This window comes from Ammospiza nelsoni, chromosome 18 (genome assembly GCF_027579445.1).
Source record: "Ammospiza nelsoni isolate bAmmNel1 chromosome 18, bAmmNel1.pri, whole genome shotgun sequence".
In the NCBI taxonomy this organism is placed as follows: Eukaryota; Metazoa; Chordata; class Aves; order Passeriformes; family Passerellidae; genus Ammospiza; species Ammospiza nelsoni.
The window spans coordinates 9907882-9925880 of NC_080650.1; the positions used below are offsets into that span (position 1 = coordinate 9907882).

The following is a 17999-nucleotide window of genomic DNA, read 5'->3' on the forward strand; positions in this document are numbered from 1 at the left end:
AAAATTATTTCTGAAACAAGCCCCATCCAGGCATTCTGAATCCCCACTCACTTCCTTCAACCGAACTATTTGTCAAAATTTGCATAAACTCATTTTCTCTCTGCAAACCTCCATGATTCCCATGGAAGGGAGCATTAAAAGCTGTTCTGCAGGGGTCAAACCAGAGCTGCAGCTCATTCCACTGCTCCCATTTCCACAGCTCCTGAATGCCCAGCTGCCTTTATTCCCCTCACCTCATTTGTTTGCTTTCCACTGTAGGACATCTTCTTGACTGCCACCACCTCATTAGTGTGGGAATTCGTAGCCTGGAGTAGGGAAAGAGACACATTGAAAAAAGCAAGAAATAGATTTGAAAAATGCTTCATTTTTTCTTCCCCCCCCCCCCCCCCCCATGGAGTGAGCTGTGCCTGTGGCAAATGCAGGATTTTTTTTTTTTCTCCTATATCCTTGCAAGCTCCTGCACCTCAGAGGCATCTTCTTCAGGATGTGATTTACCACACAACTGTTAGGAGACTTTCCCCTGATTTTATCTGGCCATATCCACTGTTCCTTCCTCAGACTTTGTGCTATTGATATGTAAAATGCCCAAAACTGCATCAACTGAGAACCCTCAAAACACAGTTTTACTGGAATTACAGTAGAAGCAGTTTTAGATGAACCTTTGGCAAAATGTTTGCCAAAGAAACAAATAAAGAGGTGTATCGAAATCTCCATGATTTCATCCAAAAAGTCCATACAACACTGACATTCTTAAATAGTTCTTTCAATTTCCAGCTTCAAGAAGATGATTCAACCTGGAATTTATCTAAATTTAAAAGCTTTCACTGTACTAGACCTTAATTTTGTGATGAAGATTATGCAGCCATCAAAATTCTACTTTTCTGCTTGGATGATGCAGGGATGGTAATTAGAGGCTAAAAATTCAAGTTTGGAAAGATCTCTCCTTGCCTGGACTGGCACTGCCCTCATTTCTGCTTGTTAAGGGTAAAAAACATCAAGCTTTTGGTCTTAAAACAGTTGCTGAAATCTCTGTACCTCCAACCATTTTTTGGGACAAAAAAAAAAAAGTAGTGACAGTTTAAAGCTTAAACTATAATAGAAGCTAAATGTGGTAAATCCTCCTTTCAAGGAATGTATTAACTAATGACATTTTTTTGAGGCATGTGGGGACTTCAAAGAAAAACTGTGTTGAGTGAACCAGTGGGGCACAGGAATTACTGAAGGGGAGGCGGCACAGGCCCCTCACAGCTCAAATGAGGCAGAGAAAGCGGAAAACGAGAAACTCTGAAGCCCTTCCCCAGCACCTGCACCCTGATTCAGCACAGAGGAGATCAAGAGTGTTTCACTCAGATGCATTTATGCTTTCTTTCTGCCTGTCACATCAATTCCAAGCAGCTCCACCTGGCCATGGTGTCTGTCCCTCCAGCTGGGATTTGTCACTGAAGGACACATTGCCACTTTCCCTTCTGGAGCTTGGGATGCTCCTGGCTGAGACAATTCCAGGGCTGTGTGAGCCCACCTGGGAACAGCCATCTGCTGAGGCCTGTTTTGAGATGATACCTTGAGAAATTATATTGTTATCTCTCTAAATATACATGAAATGCTTATATGACATAAAATTTAAGGTTCCTCTCCTTACAACAGTTCCACCAACACCTCCCATCACTTCACACAACTCCAAACAGTGAATTAGAACGCTTAAAACAACTCATGCTACCTATGGCCAAGCTAGAGGTGTCAGGGACCTATATTATCTTAATACTTTCCTGTCTGATATTCAGAAACCCAGCTCCAGTGAACCTGATCCTCCTGAGTGGCTGACCATGGTTCCAAGCAGCTTTAATTTGGCTTTAACTGATTTTTTCAATATTGATTCTACTTCGGTCTCACTAATGCCAACTGGATTATAATTATTTCCAATTCCAGTGTTTTGGATTTGGCTTTGTTTGATACCAACAGTAAAAGCATCATTTTTCTCATTTCCAGATTAAATGAGATGTGTATCAATGAATGCCATACATCATCCTGTGTGAATTCTCATTCCTCTGAGGAACTCTCTTTGCTTTTGCCATAAAGAAAATTGTAGAGATTTCCAAACATAAGAGCTCCAAGTATCTTGAGATTTCAGTTTGGCAAATTAATTTTCAGCTGTTTAAATTCAACTTTCAGCACAAAACACCATATACTTGACCTGGATAGCTGGGTGCACTATTAAGACTATAGTAAACTGCTACTATAAATATGTGGCATTCACGTTCTGTGAAAAAAACATCTTCTCACAGGATTTTTCACCTGGGAAGCTGAGAAGCCTCAGAGAAAAGGAAAACAATTCTTATCTCATTTGCTTCTCCTGTGTTTTGCTCCTTTGGAATGTGTTTGGAGATTGTTTACCCACAGGTGATTGTTTCATTGGATTCTGCTGTGAGTTGTTTTGACTCATTGGCCAATTGGGGCCAAGCTGTGTCAGGACTCTGGAAAGAGTCAGGAGTTTTCATTATTATCTTTTTAGCCTTCTGTAAGTATCTTTTCTGTACTCTTTAGTATAGTATAGTATTCTTTAATATAATATAGTATCAAAAGTAATAAATTAGCCTTCTGAGAACATGGAGTCAGATGCATCATATATATATATATATATATATATATATATATGTATATAAATACAGCTGGAACATTTAAGAGATCAGGAGTGGTTTGGAAACACTTCTTTTTGAGATGTGTTATCACAAAACTAATGCACACAAAGCACTAAAAACTCAAGGAACACCTCCTTCTACAAATGCTCAAAAGCCTCCAAAACATCACTTAAAATTATTCTGTTCTCCAAAAAAAAAAATAACCAACTCTACTCACAAAGTAAACTGCTCCAAAGCTTCCATGTCCAATTTCATGCAAGCCCACGAAGATTTCCTCAGGATCATCCTTGTAGAAGAGGTCAGCAATCTCCGGGTCCTTTGGCACCCCTTTGCGCATGGTGAGGCGTGTCAGGAACTGCTCTGTGCTCTCCAGTCCCAGCCAATTCCTCCCCTCATCCACAAAGCCCTTTGCAGACAGCTCTCAGCACCTGCTGGCAAAGTTCATCTTTAATCTGCTTCCCCTGCACGTGGTTCTGTTCACACCTCTCTGACAGCCACGCCAGAGGAAACACTTCCAGCAGCAATAGCCTGCACCATTGCTTCCTCCCCACAGCTAATTGTTTTTAATTATTACTCCTATTTAGATAGAGAGATTAAAATGCATTCAGGACACAACAGCTCTTTATCTCACACAGGAAGCAAGTGCTGCAGTGACACTGAAGTCCACTTGAATTCAAGAGTCCTGTTGCTATGCAAAACATCCTGTGGCAGGAGTTTGTTATTCTTCACGCCAGGCTCCCAGTGTGTCAGTTTTTAGACTCTCTCTGTTGTTCCTCCTACTTTCCTGGGCTGTTTGCTTTGTTTCTCTACTCCCAGTTGCCAGCTGGTGCTGGTGGAAAAGTCAGCTGCTATTCCACAGCAACACTCTGCAGCCCTGTAATTGTTATTTCTCATTTATTTACTCAGAGCTGCATGACAGCCAGCGCTGTTGGTTTGTGATTGCTCCCAGCACATGGAATTGCTTTTGAAGAATCCTAAACTCCATCCTATAGGGAACATCTTTGCCTCCCTAAATTCTTCCTTAGCACAGAACTGAGCTGCATCTAAATGAAGACTTTCAGTATTCAACCCCAAAATTTTATTTGTGAGGAAAGGGAAAAAAAAAAAAGCCAAAAAAAAAAAGGGAAGAAACATCCTAATATCAGGAAGTTTTCCATTTCTTAACAAAACATCTTTAAAAATCTGCATTGACTCATTAAATACTCATATGCAAAGCACTGATGGGGGCCTTTACTCATCTGCTTTTGGCAGAAAATGCAGCAGAAGAGCTGCAGCTGAGTCACTTGGAGCAATTTCCATCAGTCTGGAGGTACTTTCACACCTGTGGTCAGCACCTCCTTTATTGAGGCCACATTTTGTCTACGCACAACAAACTCCTGCAAACACACACCAGGACCTTCAGCTATACCTAAACCAGGGCAACATTTACTGGGATACCAGCTGAAATGTAACAACCAGATAAATTTTAAACTAAAACACACACAGAAAAGGCTTTAGAAGGTTTTGGAGTTCAAGTGCCGCCTGGATAAAGGCAGAATTTTGGCCTGGCTGAGGGTCAGTGACGGAGCAGAGAGGAGAGGGGCAGTGAGAGGAGCTCACCTGGATAGCTGTGGCACCAACCATGCTCCGTGGCTCACATTCCTTCCAGCAGCATTGTCCCGTGCTCCCAGCCCTCCAGAATCTCCTCCTCTGCAAAGAAAAACAAGGAACTGGATTTAGAGACATGACTTTGAAGTTTTACACCTTATTCTAACACACAAAACCACCACATCCAGTAAAGGCCAGTGACCACAGGGGAAGCACAAGGAGAACTGGCTGAGAACGTTAATGGGGGGTCTTCAGGTGAGGATAAGCATTTCCTATGCTCCAAAGCCCTTGGACTATATAGCACTGGAGGACAGAAAACCAGGAAAAGAGGTTAAATGTCACGTTATTTGGTTTTTATAAAGACTCTTAAGCTTGCTAGGGCACAGGAAGCTCCGTCTCAGACACTGCTTTTTAGATAATTTATAAAAAGGAGAAAGCTCAGAAAAAATCCCCATCCCTGGCAGTGCCCAAGGCCAGGCTGGACAGGGCTTGGAGCACCCTGGGACAGTGGAAGGTGTCCCTGCCATGGCAGGGGTGGCACTGGATGGGTTTGAGGTCCTTCCAAGCCAAACCATGCCATGATTCTGTCAGAAGCTGACAAGGCTGTGTCCATTACTTGAGTCTCTGAGTTCTGCCTGATGGCACAGAAGGTTCCAGGGAAAACCCTGGGCATCAGGGTCAAACACTGCTGGATCCCAGCAGGGAGAGGATGAGCAATGAAAAGATGGAAAAGGAGCACCAGCCAGTGAGCCACACCAGCAGCAATCAGGTCACCGTGAGGGATGTCCCCACTGCCATGGGTGTAGGGACACCCCCAAAGAGCCACTGCTGTCCCCACACAGGGAGAGCTGGGAATAGCCTGAACTCATGGAAAATGTTATCCTGCAGCTACATGCACAGCAGAAATGCTTCCAAGTTAAGCACAGTGCAATAGTCACATTGCCAAAATCTGAATTAATAGGCACCTGATTTAATGACACACTAACTCATGCTCTGCTTTATTAGGGAAAAAAAATAAATGAGCAGGAATCTTTCTGTTAATAGCTAACATTACCAAAAATGTTATTTTTGTTACTTTATCTCACCACAGGCCAATAGCATCAAGCTGTTAAAAGGCTATTTGAAGAGCACCAAAAAAAGGTTCTGCACTGTTTTGCTTTTAAAAAAAATATCTCAAGTATAAACAAAGGCAGATGAATGAAATGCTTATTCATTTTCAGCTGATTGGCCTCACCCAAAGGTGCTATATTTACTACAGCCCTGCAGACAGGGCAAAGAATGCAGTATTTCAGGTCTGGCATTCTTCAGCCAACAAAAAAATCCATTTGGCTTAAAAAAAAATAAAAACAAACTGATGGAGAAAACAGTTTATCCATCTCCAGTCAAACGAACCTCTCTGCCATTAGGAAAGGCTGTGCAGCTCCAGCATTCAAGGTATTTAAAATGGGAGGCTAAATGTCAATACTTAGAGTTAAGCCCTAAGTAATAATGTCATTTTCCAATTAGGGCAGACATGAGTAGTGAGGCAAGTAAATCTTCCCGGTAAATCTGCTCAGCAGGGCTATTATTTCCCAGTAATGAAAACCTAAAAACTTAGGATGGAAAGGGAATCAACAGCAACCTGAGTTGTGCTGGTTGAGCACAGAGCGATCCACAGGACCCCACAAAGCCTGAGAGCCCTCTGCAGACACCAGCACAGCACCAGAGGCACGGTTTGGGTCCTGGGCAGTGTAAAACACCACAGATACACATCACACTTCCATTTGGGCTGGCAAGGTCACAAATCCAATCTTAACAATCCAAATCTCCTCTAGATATGGAGACTGAAATAAAAATGGTTTAAATCAAGGCAGAGCATTGTAAGAGCTGAGTGCCATTAGTAGAAAAAACTTAAGTTCAAGATATGGCAAATTTGAGCAGGTCCTTTTCATTACCAAAGTGCTGAATTAATACACTGAGAAACAATTTCTATTAGAAGCTGATTTCTGCTTTTCATCCTTGTAAAGCAGCATTTGAGACTCTGCATGTCCTGAAGACCCCAGAAGGAAACATCATTAATCACACTGGCTGTGACTTAGGGGAATGACAAGTGACTCAAGATTTTGGGGGTTTGGGAGATCAGGATTGTGTTCAGACAGCAGAGTTCCCTCAATGCTAAGCAACCCTCCCATTTAAAAACCATGAATTAACTACTTTTGCTACACAAAGGTTCTCTCCTACCACTTACAACTTCCAGGTGCTGTATTAATACAAACAAAAACCACCTTGGCCTGAAAATAAGAACAAAACACAACTGGAAGCATCTTTAAGAGAAGCTAAACTGACATTTCCAAATAATCCGTGGATCTAAAATTATGTCGGTCAATGAGATAAACTTGAGAAGTCAAGAATGTGTGGCTTGTGAAAACCCAGTTTGAATTGCATCTCACAGCACCATAGGGCTGTTTCAAATGTGCCCAGAAACTCACAAAATTAATTTTAGTTCCTAACTACACCAGGGTACTTCCCAAAACAAGGACAAAGTTTTCCACTCCATGCAGAAAAACAAACTACAGGAAACAGGGTGGACCAGCAGCAGATTCCACTCAGAGGAGGAGCAACATGACATGGCTCATGCACCCATTTTTAGATGCCTATTTTGAGGGGAATAAATTCACACCAGAATTATTTTCCCAGGAATGGCAAGCACAGAGCCCCACTTCATCACTTCAGTCTCTCCAAAACCTGGAACAACGCGTAAAGAAGGGAATTCTGAGATAAATTCACCTGATAACTGAGTAAGAAACCTTTTGAGCTTGAAGTAAGGAAGGTGCTCAAGTTCCCCTGCAGTCCCCACCCACAAACTGACATGGTTTTGTTGGTTTGATTTGGGCAGGTTTTGTGTTGTTTTTGAGAAGCTGGAGCTCTTCCCCTTCCCTTTAATTGGTACATATGGCTGCAAGGCCAGGCCAAACACAAACCCTTCATCCTGGCCTGATTCCCTCACATGAAGACCACAACCTTGGATGAAGAAGCTTTTTGGAGAACATCTGGAACTCCACGTCTTAAGCTGTTCAGTGTAATTTCTTTTGGTTGTTAAGATTATCTTGCCCAACTAACCTGATGCAAGTGAACACAACATTTGTGGTTTTTTCCAGGCATTTCACCCATTTTAATGCTTAAACCAGGCAGATTCACATACCTGGCACAGAAACTCAAATTATGAACAGAGCACACAAAAAGCATCTCTACTACAGCCTTTGTTTGCTTAATTAATCACCAATTCCAAGACCCTCAGGAAAGATTTCACTCTGGCCCAGAAGCAGCAAGTCCTCTCACGTCCTCCCCTCAGATTTCTGTGAAGCAAAATGATTCACCTGGGATGGAAGTGGAACAGAAGGTACCCAGTGACCTTCAGCAGGAAGGACTAATACTGCTGAGCATTTGGGGCTCTGCAGGCACCAGGGCAGGGCCCTGAGGGCACACAGCAGGAGGAGCAGGCTCAGGACATGGGGACACAGCCAGGAAGGCTGGACAGACTGACCACAGCCACAGCAGCTCCTCAAACACCACCTCTAGTGATGGTTTTCTAAGGAATAACTCCCCACAACACCCAGGTCAAGGGCACCCCCATTCCTGCAAAACACCTGGGTGCAGCCACAGCTGTTCAGCACCTCCAGAAGTGCAGGAATTTCCCTCTGGAGTGTTGGCTCTGCAGTGCACCTGGAATTCCATCCCAGGGCTGTGCTTGGGGGTCAGAGCAGAGCTCGTGTGTGCATCAGGTCATGAGGAGTTCACACATTACTCATGCTAATAAAACCCTGAATCACAACTGCTCTGACCCAGGCCACTGCTGCACGCTGCCCCTGGGGGATGAAATCCAGCTAATAACTTGCAGGGCTTGTTGGAGCTTCACAAAAACAGCTTTATTTCCTGATGAGGAGCAGTAGTTTTAAAGGAAACATTCAGTTTATGCTTCCCCTACGACCACCATTTATACAGCAAAAGACAGTAAACTCATTAAAAATTAAAATAAGACAACCTTATTAAAAAAAAAAATTAAAAATAAAATCAGTGGGCTTAAATTCAAGAAACAATCAGTTTTAGTCATCAGGAATGTTTCAACAAGTATGAAATCAAGCCACAGGCCAGCCCTCCCCAAAGGAATAGTCCCAGTTGTGCTCTGAAATTCCACTGTTTGCTCAATATGTATAATCACAGCTACCCCAAACCATGGGCTACAGCCTGGGCTTCAGTTTAAAAGTCAAACAGCATCTCATTCTCACAATAGACATGTGATGAAAAAGCAAGAGTCACTGGGTGTAGCTTCCCAATAGCTTAATTTAAAACAATTTAATGAAATATGTATGCCCTTGTTAAGTTTAAGGGTAATTAACATGTCTTGGATTAGAACCTGTATTTTACCATAAAATCTAGAGAGCATTGTTAGAGTTTCTCAGGTTTATTTAACAAGATTAAACACTTTCAGTCATGAAATAAACCTTGCCTAATTAAAAATAAAGGGAAGAAAAAAGGCTTCCTGCTCCCAGCAACAACATTTCATAATATTTCATCATGGCACACTTGAAATAATTCAGCAGTACATCTGGAAGGGAGGAAAGATCTGGGAATCATTTTAAACCCTAACATACATAAGCCCAAGTAGCATCATACACAGAAATACAAATTTCATCAGATCCTCTCACCAAAACATCTCTAAAAAGCATCACAGATGGGTCATGAAATTGAGAAAATTGCCTCCCTATTTTCATCATCTCTTTAGTGTTTTTATCAGGCTCCTCATCATGTTGCTTAAAACTCCAGACCATTATAAATTGATGAGTATTATGCTGTGTGTGCTACTCAGAGGCACAAATAAGTCACTGGATTTGTTTGTGGAAGCCTCAAGAGACACCAGCACACTCAGATTTTCCTACCTATTAATGTAATGGCTTCCAAAGAGCTGCATCCATTTTGTGGTTTAAAGCTATTTTTAGGTACTTTTAAAAAAGAGTTTATATTTTGACCAGCACATAATCAAGAAAAATAAAACAAAAAACCCATCCAGCAGGTGACAAATCTATTCCCAGAGGTGTCCAGAGTGTCCAGGGTGATGGTGCAGTGAGATCTGAGCTGCTCCTCTCACCTGCATCACAACTCAGAGCTGCAGCATCCCCAGGGACACTGAAGCCACCACAGTGGCCACCAGGTCATTTAAATAGCAAACAAGGCTGAAACCTCATCTCCACCTCCAGTTCAGGTTTTCCTGAAGTCTAAGAAGTGACTGCCACAATAACTCTGAACACAACAGAATTCTTTGTATTTTAAAAGTAGTTTCCTTATCATGACTTAGATGGCCTGGTTTCTGATTTGCCCCTTAAAGGCAGAAACTGCAGGGACTGTTAGATTTAATGACCTGAGGTGAACATATAATTATGTTACTGGACAGTTACTGTGTGCTAGGCAAGGAAAAGCTGTGCTTTAGGACAGGCACAGGAACATATTTATGTAAAAAAAATCCTGGGATTTGCCTCCATTTGGGGCAAAATGTGATTTCATTATGTAAGTGCAGGGCAGTGAGTGAGTCCTGGTGTAGCTACATGGATTCTGTCATAACATTAGCTGACTTTGAAAAAGGAGTTTTCTATTTTAAAATTCTGTTTATTCTCTTTGTGCAAGAAAACATAAACTCAGGTTCTGATTTTCTGGCAGCTGCCTCACAGTAAAAGTGGCCAGAAGAAATCATGCAGGAGGTCCTTACACAAAATAAGGAAACAGACACAGGCTGTGTGCATGAAGGAGGAAAAGAAAAGGCATTCCCTGGTCATGCAGGGTGAGAACATCTCACAACAAACCAAACTGTAGAGGTTTCACTTTTTTCTTCTCTTTCAAGGGAAGGGGAAGGTGTATGTGAAGCACGTTCTTCAAGAAAATCCAGGGATCTTCACCATGGCTGACTACTAATAAAACAACTATTAATAAACAACAAGTATTAATAAAACCCTCATAAAACAGCTCCAAACATCAATTTTACAGAAGGTGAGTTGCACAGTGCTGTGGATGCTGTTCCTCCTCCTCTCCATGGATAAAAGGGAAATGTTTCTCATCCTCCCCTACTGCAGCTGGTTTATTAAGCAGAGAAAGCCACAGCATTCCAACACATTTCCACAACACTCCCAAGCTGGCTTTCCACACTTCCATGATAAAAATCCCTCAAGACACCTCTTTTTCACTGTGTTATAGTTCCCCCTTTCTTTTCCCCCTGAATCTGTCCCTGCTACAACTTCTCCTTTCTGAGCCCTCCTTCCTTCCTGCCTGCTCTGTGCCAGGCAGAGATAACACTTCAGGAAACTGCCTTGGCACTGCCTCACTTTATCATTTCTGCCCCTCCTGCCCTCTGTGACTCCAGCACACCCAGCTCTGACCCATTTACAGGCACAGCCATTAACATAAACAACAGGAATTTGTTCCATGCTGGTATCTGCAGAAATGGCTACACCTGTTCCATTCAGGTGCCAAAGTCTGATTCTAGTTTAAAGTTTTCTAATTAAACTAGAAAAAGCTTATTTGGGAAAACCCAACAAACTCCATTTCACATGGGAATATTATTATTAAGGGATGATAGACTTAGTCTAGCAGGTACCAGCCAAGGAAATATCAGTCATTGATATTACATGAGTTACCCACTGGATTTCTCAGTTTATTCTTTTATAACCTGCAACTTTTATGGCCATTAATAAAAGAGATTGATAGAAGTGAAATATGAGGGGCTAACATCCAACATCTCCTTATTACCATCTAATAAGTGTGTCCAAGAAGAGTGTGTTTATCCTCTATGAAAAGAGCACTGGATGGCTGAAAGTCTGGAAAGAAGAAGGATCATGTGCTGATTTTATTCACAGAGAACTCCAAGTTTGCTGTATCAGTCATCACATGCATTTGTACAACATCCCCCTCACGGATCCCCCTTCTTCAGGATCATTTGAACACCCTTGTGACAATCACAGCCCTTAGCTGCACACACAAGTTATCCCAGTTATCATGAAAATACCAAAATATAATGGGTAAGAAAGTAATAAACAGATTTTTTCCTGCCACAATACAGCAAACCACCCCCAAACAGCACGACAGAGACTGCTGAGATGGGAATAAAACCCACAGTGAATGATGCCAGTTTTCATGCAGGGTTATAACTGGGAATAATGAATGGCTCCTTCCAGTAGGAGGCTGTAATGGAGATCACGCATGACAGGGGGGAAAAGAAAATTAAAAAATAAAATTAGGAAATAATAAGGAAGAAAAACTTTAATATATTGTCATATAGGTCCTTTACAAGTTCCAGAGTAAAGCTATGAAAGAATAAAAAAAAAAAAAACCCAAACAAACCAAAACCAACCCCAAACCAAAATCCTACAGAATTCTAAACTGAAATAGCTCATTTGCTTTAACAGTTTAAAAATAAATCTGAGTTAAGACTGAAATTACAGCTACCACACCATGACATTATGCCATTATATGGGAATATACAACACTCAGAGACTCTTTAAATAACTGAGATAACTCTTGGATAACTGAGAGGTCCAGGTCTGTGATTTCAGCCTTAAGTTTTGTCATCAGCATTAAGGTTTTATCAGGTCAGAAAAGGCCCTTAATGTTGCTTTAATGCAGAAAAAAACTACAATTTTAAATTAGAACTGGAAGGCAAACAAAAATTTGCTTCACTGAGCACTGGAATCAGATGTATAAAATGAATTTAACATTGCAGCTCAAGTCAGAGCCTTCTTCAGGCAGAAACAGTTTTGGTTCCACCAAAGGGAGGTTGGCAGGGACAGGAACAAGAAAGTCACCTGGATTAGAATGCACAGCTTGTACCTGTCCTCTCAGCATTCTCTATTCTCTATTTTTTAAATTAGCATTGCAGCATTGAAGAATTTTACAGTTTCAATTCTCATTTTAAATAATCTATGCTTAAATTTCATTTTTTCCACTCGAAATTCCACATGCAAGTTTCAGTGCTGCATCCTTGTGCACAGGGACGTCCTCAGAGGAGCTTTAATGTGCTGAGATTTAATATTTCAAAGTGTTAAAGGCAGAAGGAAAAAAAAAGATCAGTAAACTCCAACTACTTGGTGTAAAGAAAACAAGGCAGAACTAAGGGGAAAATATGGGATGTGACTAATCTTCTCAGAGGCAAAAAGTAGAGTCTGTCTCCCAGGACCTGGTGGGTCCTTTTAGGAAAAGTGGAAGGTAGATCACCATGGAAACAGAGTATTTTATGAGGTACTTCAGCAGTGCAATTTGCTATGATAGGAACATAATCAGGAGAGCAGAATTCCCTTCCAACCAACTAGAAAAGCTTTTAGCACAAACACCGAGTGCATTTCTGTCTGCTGGAATTCCCAAAAATGAAAAACGGGTGCAGCAAAAGGCACCACGGATATCAGCTGGAGAAAAAACATCATCCAAGCTCCAGTTCAATTTTCTGGTCACTGATGGAGCTTTCTGAAGGCTCCCAGAGCCCAGGAAAGGGAAGCCAGCAGGAGGGGAGGGACAAACTCCTGCTGGAGTCCCCAGATCACATCAGGTCACTGCACAAAAACCCCAAGTGACAGCACTGGGAGGAGGCTGTGGGACAAGGGGAGATTCTGGGGGTGGCACTGATGGACACCCGTGGCATTTGAGGGCAGGGGGACACGGAAATTCAGGTCAGGGACATCATTGAAACAAGAAAATATCACAAAACGGACAGCAAAGCAAAATGAAAGGTCACCATAATTTAGAAATATCTCTACTTCTGCATGAGAAGCCAAGGGACTGGCAGCTGATGCTGAAATATGTGCTCAATGGCTAACAAAATTTCAGGCTTATTGGCAAACACTGCACAGGAAGAACCATGTGGAGATTGCTCTAAGATGTGACTGAGCTTTATTTTTGCTCTAATGATAATTTACTATTTTGAATCGCCACCAAAAAAAAAGCCATTGAGCAGTTTTCTATTTTTGAGATGGAGTAATGGCACAGATTTGTGTGTACTGAATTAGCAGCACCAAAAGGGTTTTGGTCACTTATCTCATAGATAGCTTTGTGATAAAAACACACACAGCCAGGTCCACCTTGAGTGACTCAGACCTGAGAGATCTCAGCAGCACAACAGGGGCTGCTGAAATGCATTTGGTACAAAAATAGGGTAACAGACAGCAAATAGTGATATTTTCAGCTACTCTACACATTGCTGAATTTTAAATTAATTGTAACCACACAGGAAAAAGACCTGGGGGTTGCTGCAGACAGGCTCTCTGAAAACATCTGCTCAGCAGGCAGAGGCAGTCAGAAATAGGCAAATGGAGTGTTGGGATAAATGCAATGACAAAAGTAAGGATGGACATAAAAACATTACATGTTTCTATTCTGGTTATAGCAACAAAACCTTCTCAGGTGATGAATTCACCCATTTGCAGCTCTGAGAGCAAGGCTCAGATGGGAAACAGAGAGGTTTCCCTCAGTGAGGAGCCCCAGACCAAAGCAGAGTCCAGCAGCATCTCCTGGGCTGGTCCCCATCCCTCAGGAGATGCAGTTCAGGACCCCTCTCAGTCACACACAAGTGCACCACACATTTCCCTGTGGATTTACCTCAGGAGCTCTCTCTCCATCCAGGATTTCACAGTGAATCCCTGGCAGGCTCCCACAGCAATCCAGCACATTCCCCCCTCACTGTTCCCTTTCCTTCACACACACCTGCCCAAACCATCTGACTCCAAACCTGCTGCTACCCTGACAAGGAACACAAAACCTGCTTTAAGCCACATTTATTGTTCCTGGTAAGGAATTATCCTTGCCAAATATTATAATATGGCACTTCAGTGTATTCCAACATCTAGAGTGACAGCTGAAGAAAATGAATAAAAACTCTTGATTTGTTTTCATCTAACAGACAAATTCCAGTTATACTTTCTAGGGCTCTTTGGAACTGTCAAACTTGTTCCAAGGATGTTCTGGGAACCAGAGCCATGTGAAGTATGGTTGCTGTAGATAAAACACTGATCAAACCCTCAAGCAGCTTTCTGTGGATCCTGTCACCACCAAGGCTGGCTCAGGGCTGGTCCCCACTGACAAACAGCTACATTTGACCATGGCCAGAGCTAAAATATTACAAATATTGCCATGAAGCATCCCAGTGTTCCACAATTTCCCAATTTGATCTAAACAACTTTCTCAGAGCCACTTGAGCAGCTAAAGCCCAGTGCTTTCCAGAGAGAGATGTTCAGGCATCACTTGACCACTGAAAGCTTTGTTTATTTGGACAAATATTGAGATAAAATAGCTCCAAGCCACCAGGACTGTGTGAGCAAGGCCCAGTTACACAAATATTATTTACATCCTCTGCTGTGGCAAGGCTGCTTTGCAGGGGGAAAAAACCCTGAGCTCAAGACCACCAGATAAGGCTGGGCATCCTTGATTTTCAGTCTTGAATTTTGACAGAAAAACTCTCAATTTTCTATTTTTAAAAAATGCTCCACTACATTTTTTCCTTCAAGCCTTGCCTTGAAAGCAATGCTAAACAAAGCAGACTTTGAAGGCTGTAGTAGAATTTCAGTATTGTAATCTTAAATCTCATGCAATTAAGCAATTATAAACTTTTCTAAGAGAAACCAAAATGCTCTTTTTGCTGAATAAAACATCTATATAGTTCATTCACTGATATGATCTCGATGCCCTACTTGTTACCTTTTTAACCAGGGAGGAAAAAAAAAGCCTGAATGGAGATTAAACAAAACATGAGGTTTTTGTCTAAAGACAACTAATCTTAACTGCTACAGTAAAGCTTTCATCACCAGGAATGTCTCTGCCAACTGTGTTTTCCCCTGCAGGCAATGTTGTTGGACTTAAAACAGAAAAAAATCAGTCATTTACGTCAGTCTATTCCAGTTCTGCTTTCTATTAAGACAGACTGGAGTCCTTCCCCAGCAGCAGGGCTGGATAAACCTCCTGCTTTCCCACATTTCATGGTGCGAACCTCACCTGCTTAGGGGGCAGATACTCAGCTTAAATTCCTCTAAAAAATGTATTTATGTGAGATACAGGGTTCTAAACCACAAAAATACACACAGCATTAAAGGCAAATTCTTCTGAAATAATCCAACTTTTTTTTTCCCAGTTAAAAATACACAAATATCTATTCAATCACTCCTACCTTGTGATTACAGTTTATTTTCCATTTACCTTTTATAACTTAGATTTTGGGGAAGCGTGTGTTGAGGAAAGGAGCAGGGAAATGAGGTTTGAGGGGTTTGATACCTTTGGTAAGCAAGACATCAACAGATGAAGCAAATTTTGTCCTGATAAAGAATATCACCCAACCCCACTGAAGCCCCAGAAATGCCCACAGGATAAAGGTTTTCTGCTGTTTGATGATATTCTGCATAGCCCTGAAGGTATTTGTGCAGGGAGATGTCAGTGCTCAGGAGAAAATACTCTTTTTTGGATCCATAACAAGTTTATGTACAAGAAAAAGATGTTCAGTTTCCCAGAGAGATGGTCCCCTCACTTGACCCTTCAGAGAATATAAATATTATTCTGGTTTGCAGATGGGAGAAATTAAGGGTGTTCTGCCTGACAGTGAACATTTTCAGAACCATTTTATCAGGCTCAGCCATCCTCATACCACAGAGAAGAGCCTTCTTTAGATATATACTTTATATATATACATATATATATATATAAAATATTGTATTATTATATTATGTATATATATATGTATATTATTATTATATTATATTACATTTAATTATTATTATATTATACATTTAATATGTATATTATTATAATATTACATATTATACATATTATGTATAATATGTATATTATTATATTATGTATATATATGTATATTTTTATATATACAGATATATACATTAAACAATGCCATTCTGTGTTTTTTATAACCTAGAATTGCTTTTAAATATCTGAAAGAAAGTCCACATGAAGGATTCTGCATCCACACCTGTCAATTCAACACCCCAAATAACAGTAATCCTCTAAAAAACACAGAAAGGGTATTTTTAAGTGAGAGAATGGACACAAACTTAACTCAAATGCTGCTACATCCTTTGCCTTCCCATTCCCTGAAGCCAAATTCCCTGAGCACAGCTTCCCTTTTCATGACATGCTCTGTACAAGAGTCTCAAACACTAATTAAGCCTAACAGTCCTCAGAGATGTGAGCACAGCTATAAAAAGGTTTCTGGATCGCGTGGCTACTGAAGGAACTGGCATCTGATCAAATTTTCAAGACTTATTCTCCCTGCTTTATGAATAAATCAAGGAATTCCCAGTTTTTGCAAGTCTCCAGCACTGCTTGGTGCCTGGTGTGCATATTAACAGCCCTGTTTTATGGATTCAGCATCCAAGGCAGAATGAACCTAAGGGGATATTTGTAGTAAAACTATGAAAGGATCCAATCCCATCATCTAAGTCAGGAATATTTTTAGTTGGGGACAGTTTCTCAATTGCAGGGCTCATTATTTTGTTCTGGTTAATTTCGAGCACAGCTGAGCCACTCTATGAATGAAATATGTTTTTCTGCAGACTGAGGCATAGTGCCACTAATCAAAGGAATGAAAAATTCTGGTATTAACTAATAAATTTGTGATGGTTCAGTCTTCTACTTTATGGTCATGTCAGCCAAAAATGCTAAAGGAGGGCAGGGGACTTTGGAAAGTCACCTGGATCAGGGTCATTACTGTACAGGACCTTACAGACTCCTAGAAAAGGAAATTCTAGACAGAAATGATGAGGGAAAAACTCCTTTATGGGTCTCCCTAATTAATCAATACTTAGTATAAATGTATAACTAAATCTAGTATGATAACAAGAATGGTCTTAGAAAAGCTACCCTGAGTTTCACACATGTAATGTTAAAGCCTTCAGGGGAAGCTGCACTGAACTCTTCTGCTAAAGCTTTTTGTATTAAATAACTATACATTTTGGTGATTTTTCCTTATAATGCTGAGAAGAATTAACATTTTCAAAAGTGCAACTACAGGGGAAAAATACTGAATATTTGTATACAAACAGCACACAGCAGAACTGCATACTTCTAACCCAGGCAAATTTAACTATTATGTGACTTTGGAAAAAAATAAATATCAGCAATAACCACAGAATTTATTTTGCAAACTCAAACACAGAAGCTTCCAACCATTTGAGATGATGCTGTTGGGAAAAAACTCAGCTCCACATTTCTTTGGTGAGAAGGGAACTTTCCCACAGCAAGGTTCCAGAGCAAGCCTATACTGTGCTTAAACTGTGCATGAATGATGGATGAAGGCCAGCAGAGGAACTGCCTCTGCTGCTGCTGCTCTCTAGGGAAGTGCAGCGTGCTGAGGCTCAGCTCCAGGCTTCCTCTCTTCCTCCCTGTCCCACCTACCCCAGCCTGGGCTGGGCACCACCAGCTGAGCCTGGCTTTGCAGAGCTGGCTCCTTGGCCTAAGGCAAGGCTGCAGGTTCCCAGTGAGAGCTGCTGCTCCCTCCAGCGCCACGCAGCAAAAGCCATTTCTGCACCCAGATCTGAGGCAGAAAAGCACTGAAGGACTCTCCCTTCTCCCAGGAAAACCTCCAGTAACAATGTAATTCCATCCTTGCTCAGATATTTCACTGTGTGCTCCACAAGATAAGGCACACACTGCTCATTTTGTGTTTCTGAACAAAGGAACTGCCACCCAAAATCCAGGGCTGGGAAACCCAGCCAGTGTTTTTCTGTTCACTTCAGATTAGCCCCCAACACCAGGATGGGTGACATT

At 41.4% G+C, this 17999-nt stretch overlaps 1 protein-coding gene across 3 annotated transcripts in view; it reads right to left on the reverse strand.

Moving 5' to 3' along the window:
• Positions 1-17999, reverse strand: part of TAOK3 (TAO kinase 3) — a 78659-nt gene that overhangs the window by 40856 nt on the left and 19804 nt on the right. For all 3 annotated transcript variants that reach the window (XM_059485352.1, XM_059485351.1, XM_059485353.1), the window contains exons 2-4: positions 4236-4325; positions 2854-3064; positions 234-305 (exon numbers count right to left, since the gene is read on the reverse strand). In XM_059485352.1, coding sequence (XP_059341335.1) covers positions 234-305; positions 2854-2973 — 192 coding nt within the window. In that variant the 5' untranslated portion in view covers positions 2974-3064; positions 4236-4325. The remainder of the gene's footprint in view (positions 1-233; positions 306-2853; positions 3065-4235; positions 4326-17999) is intronic.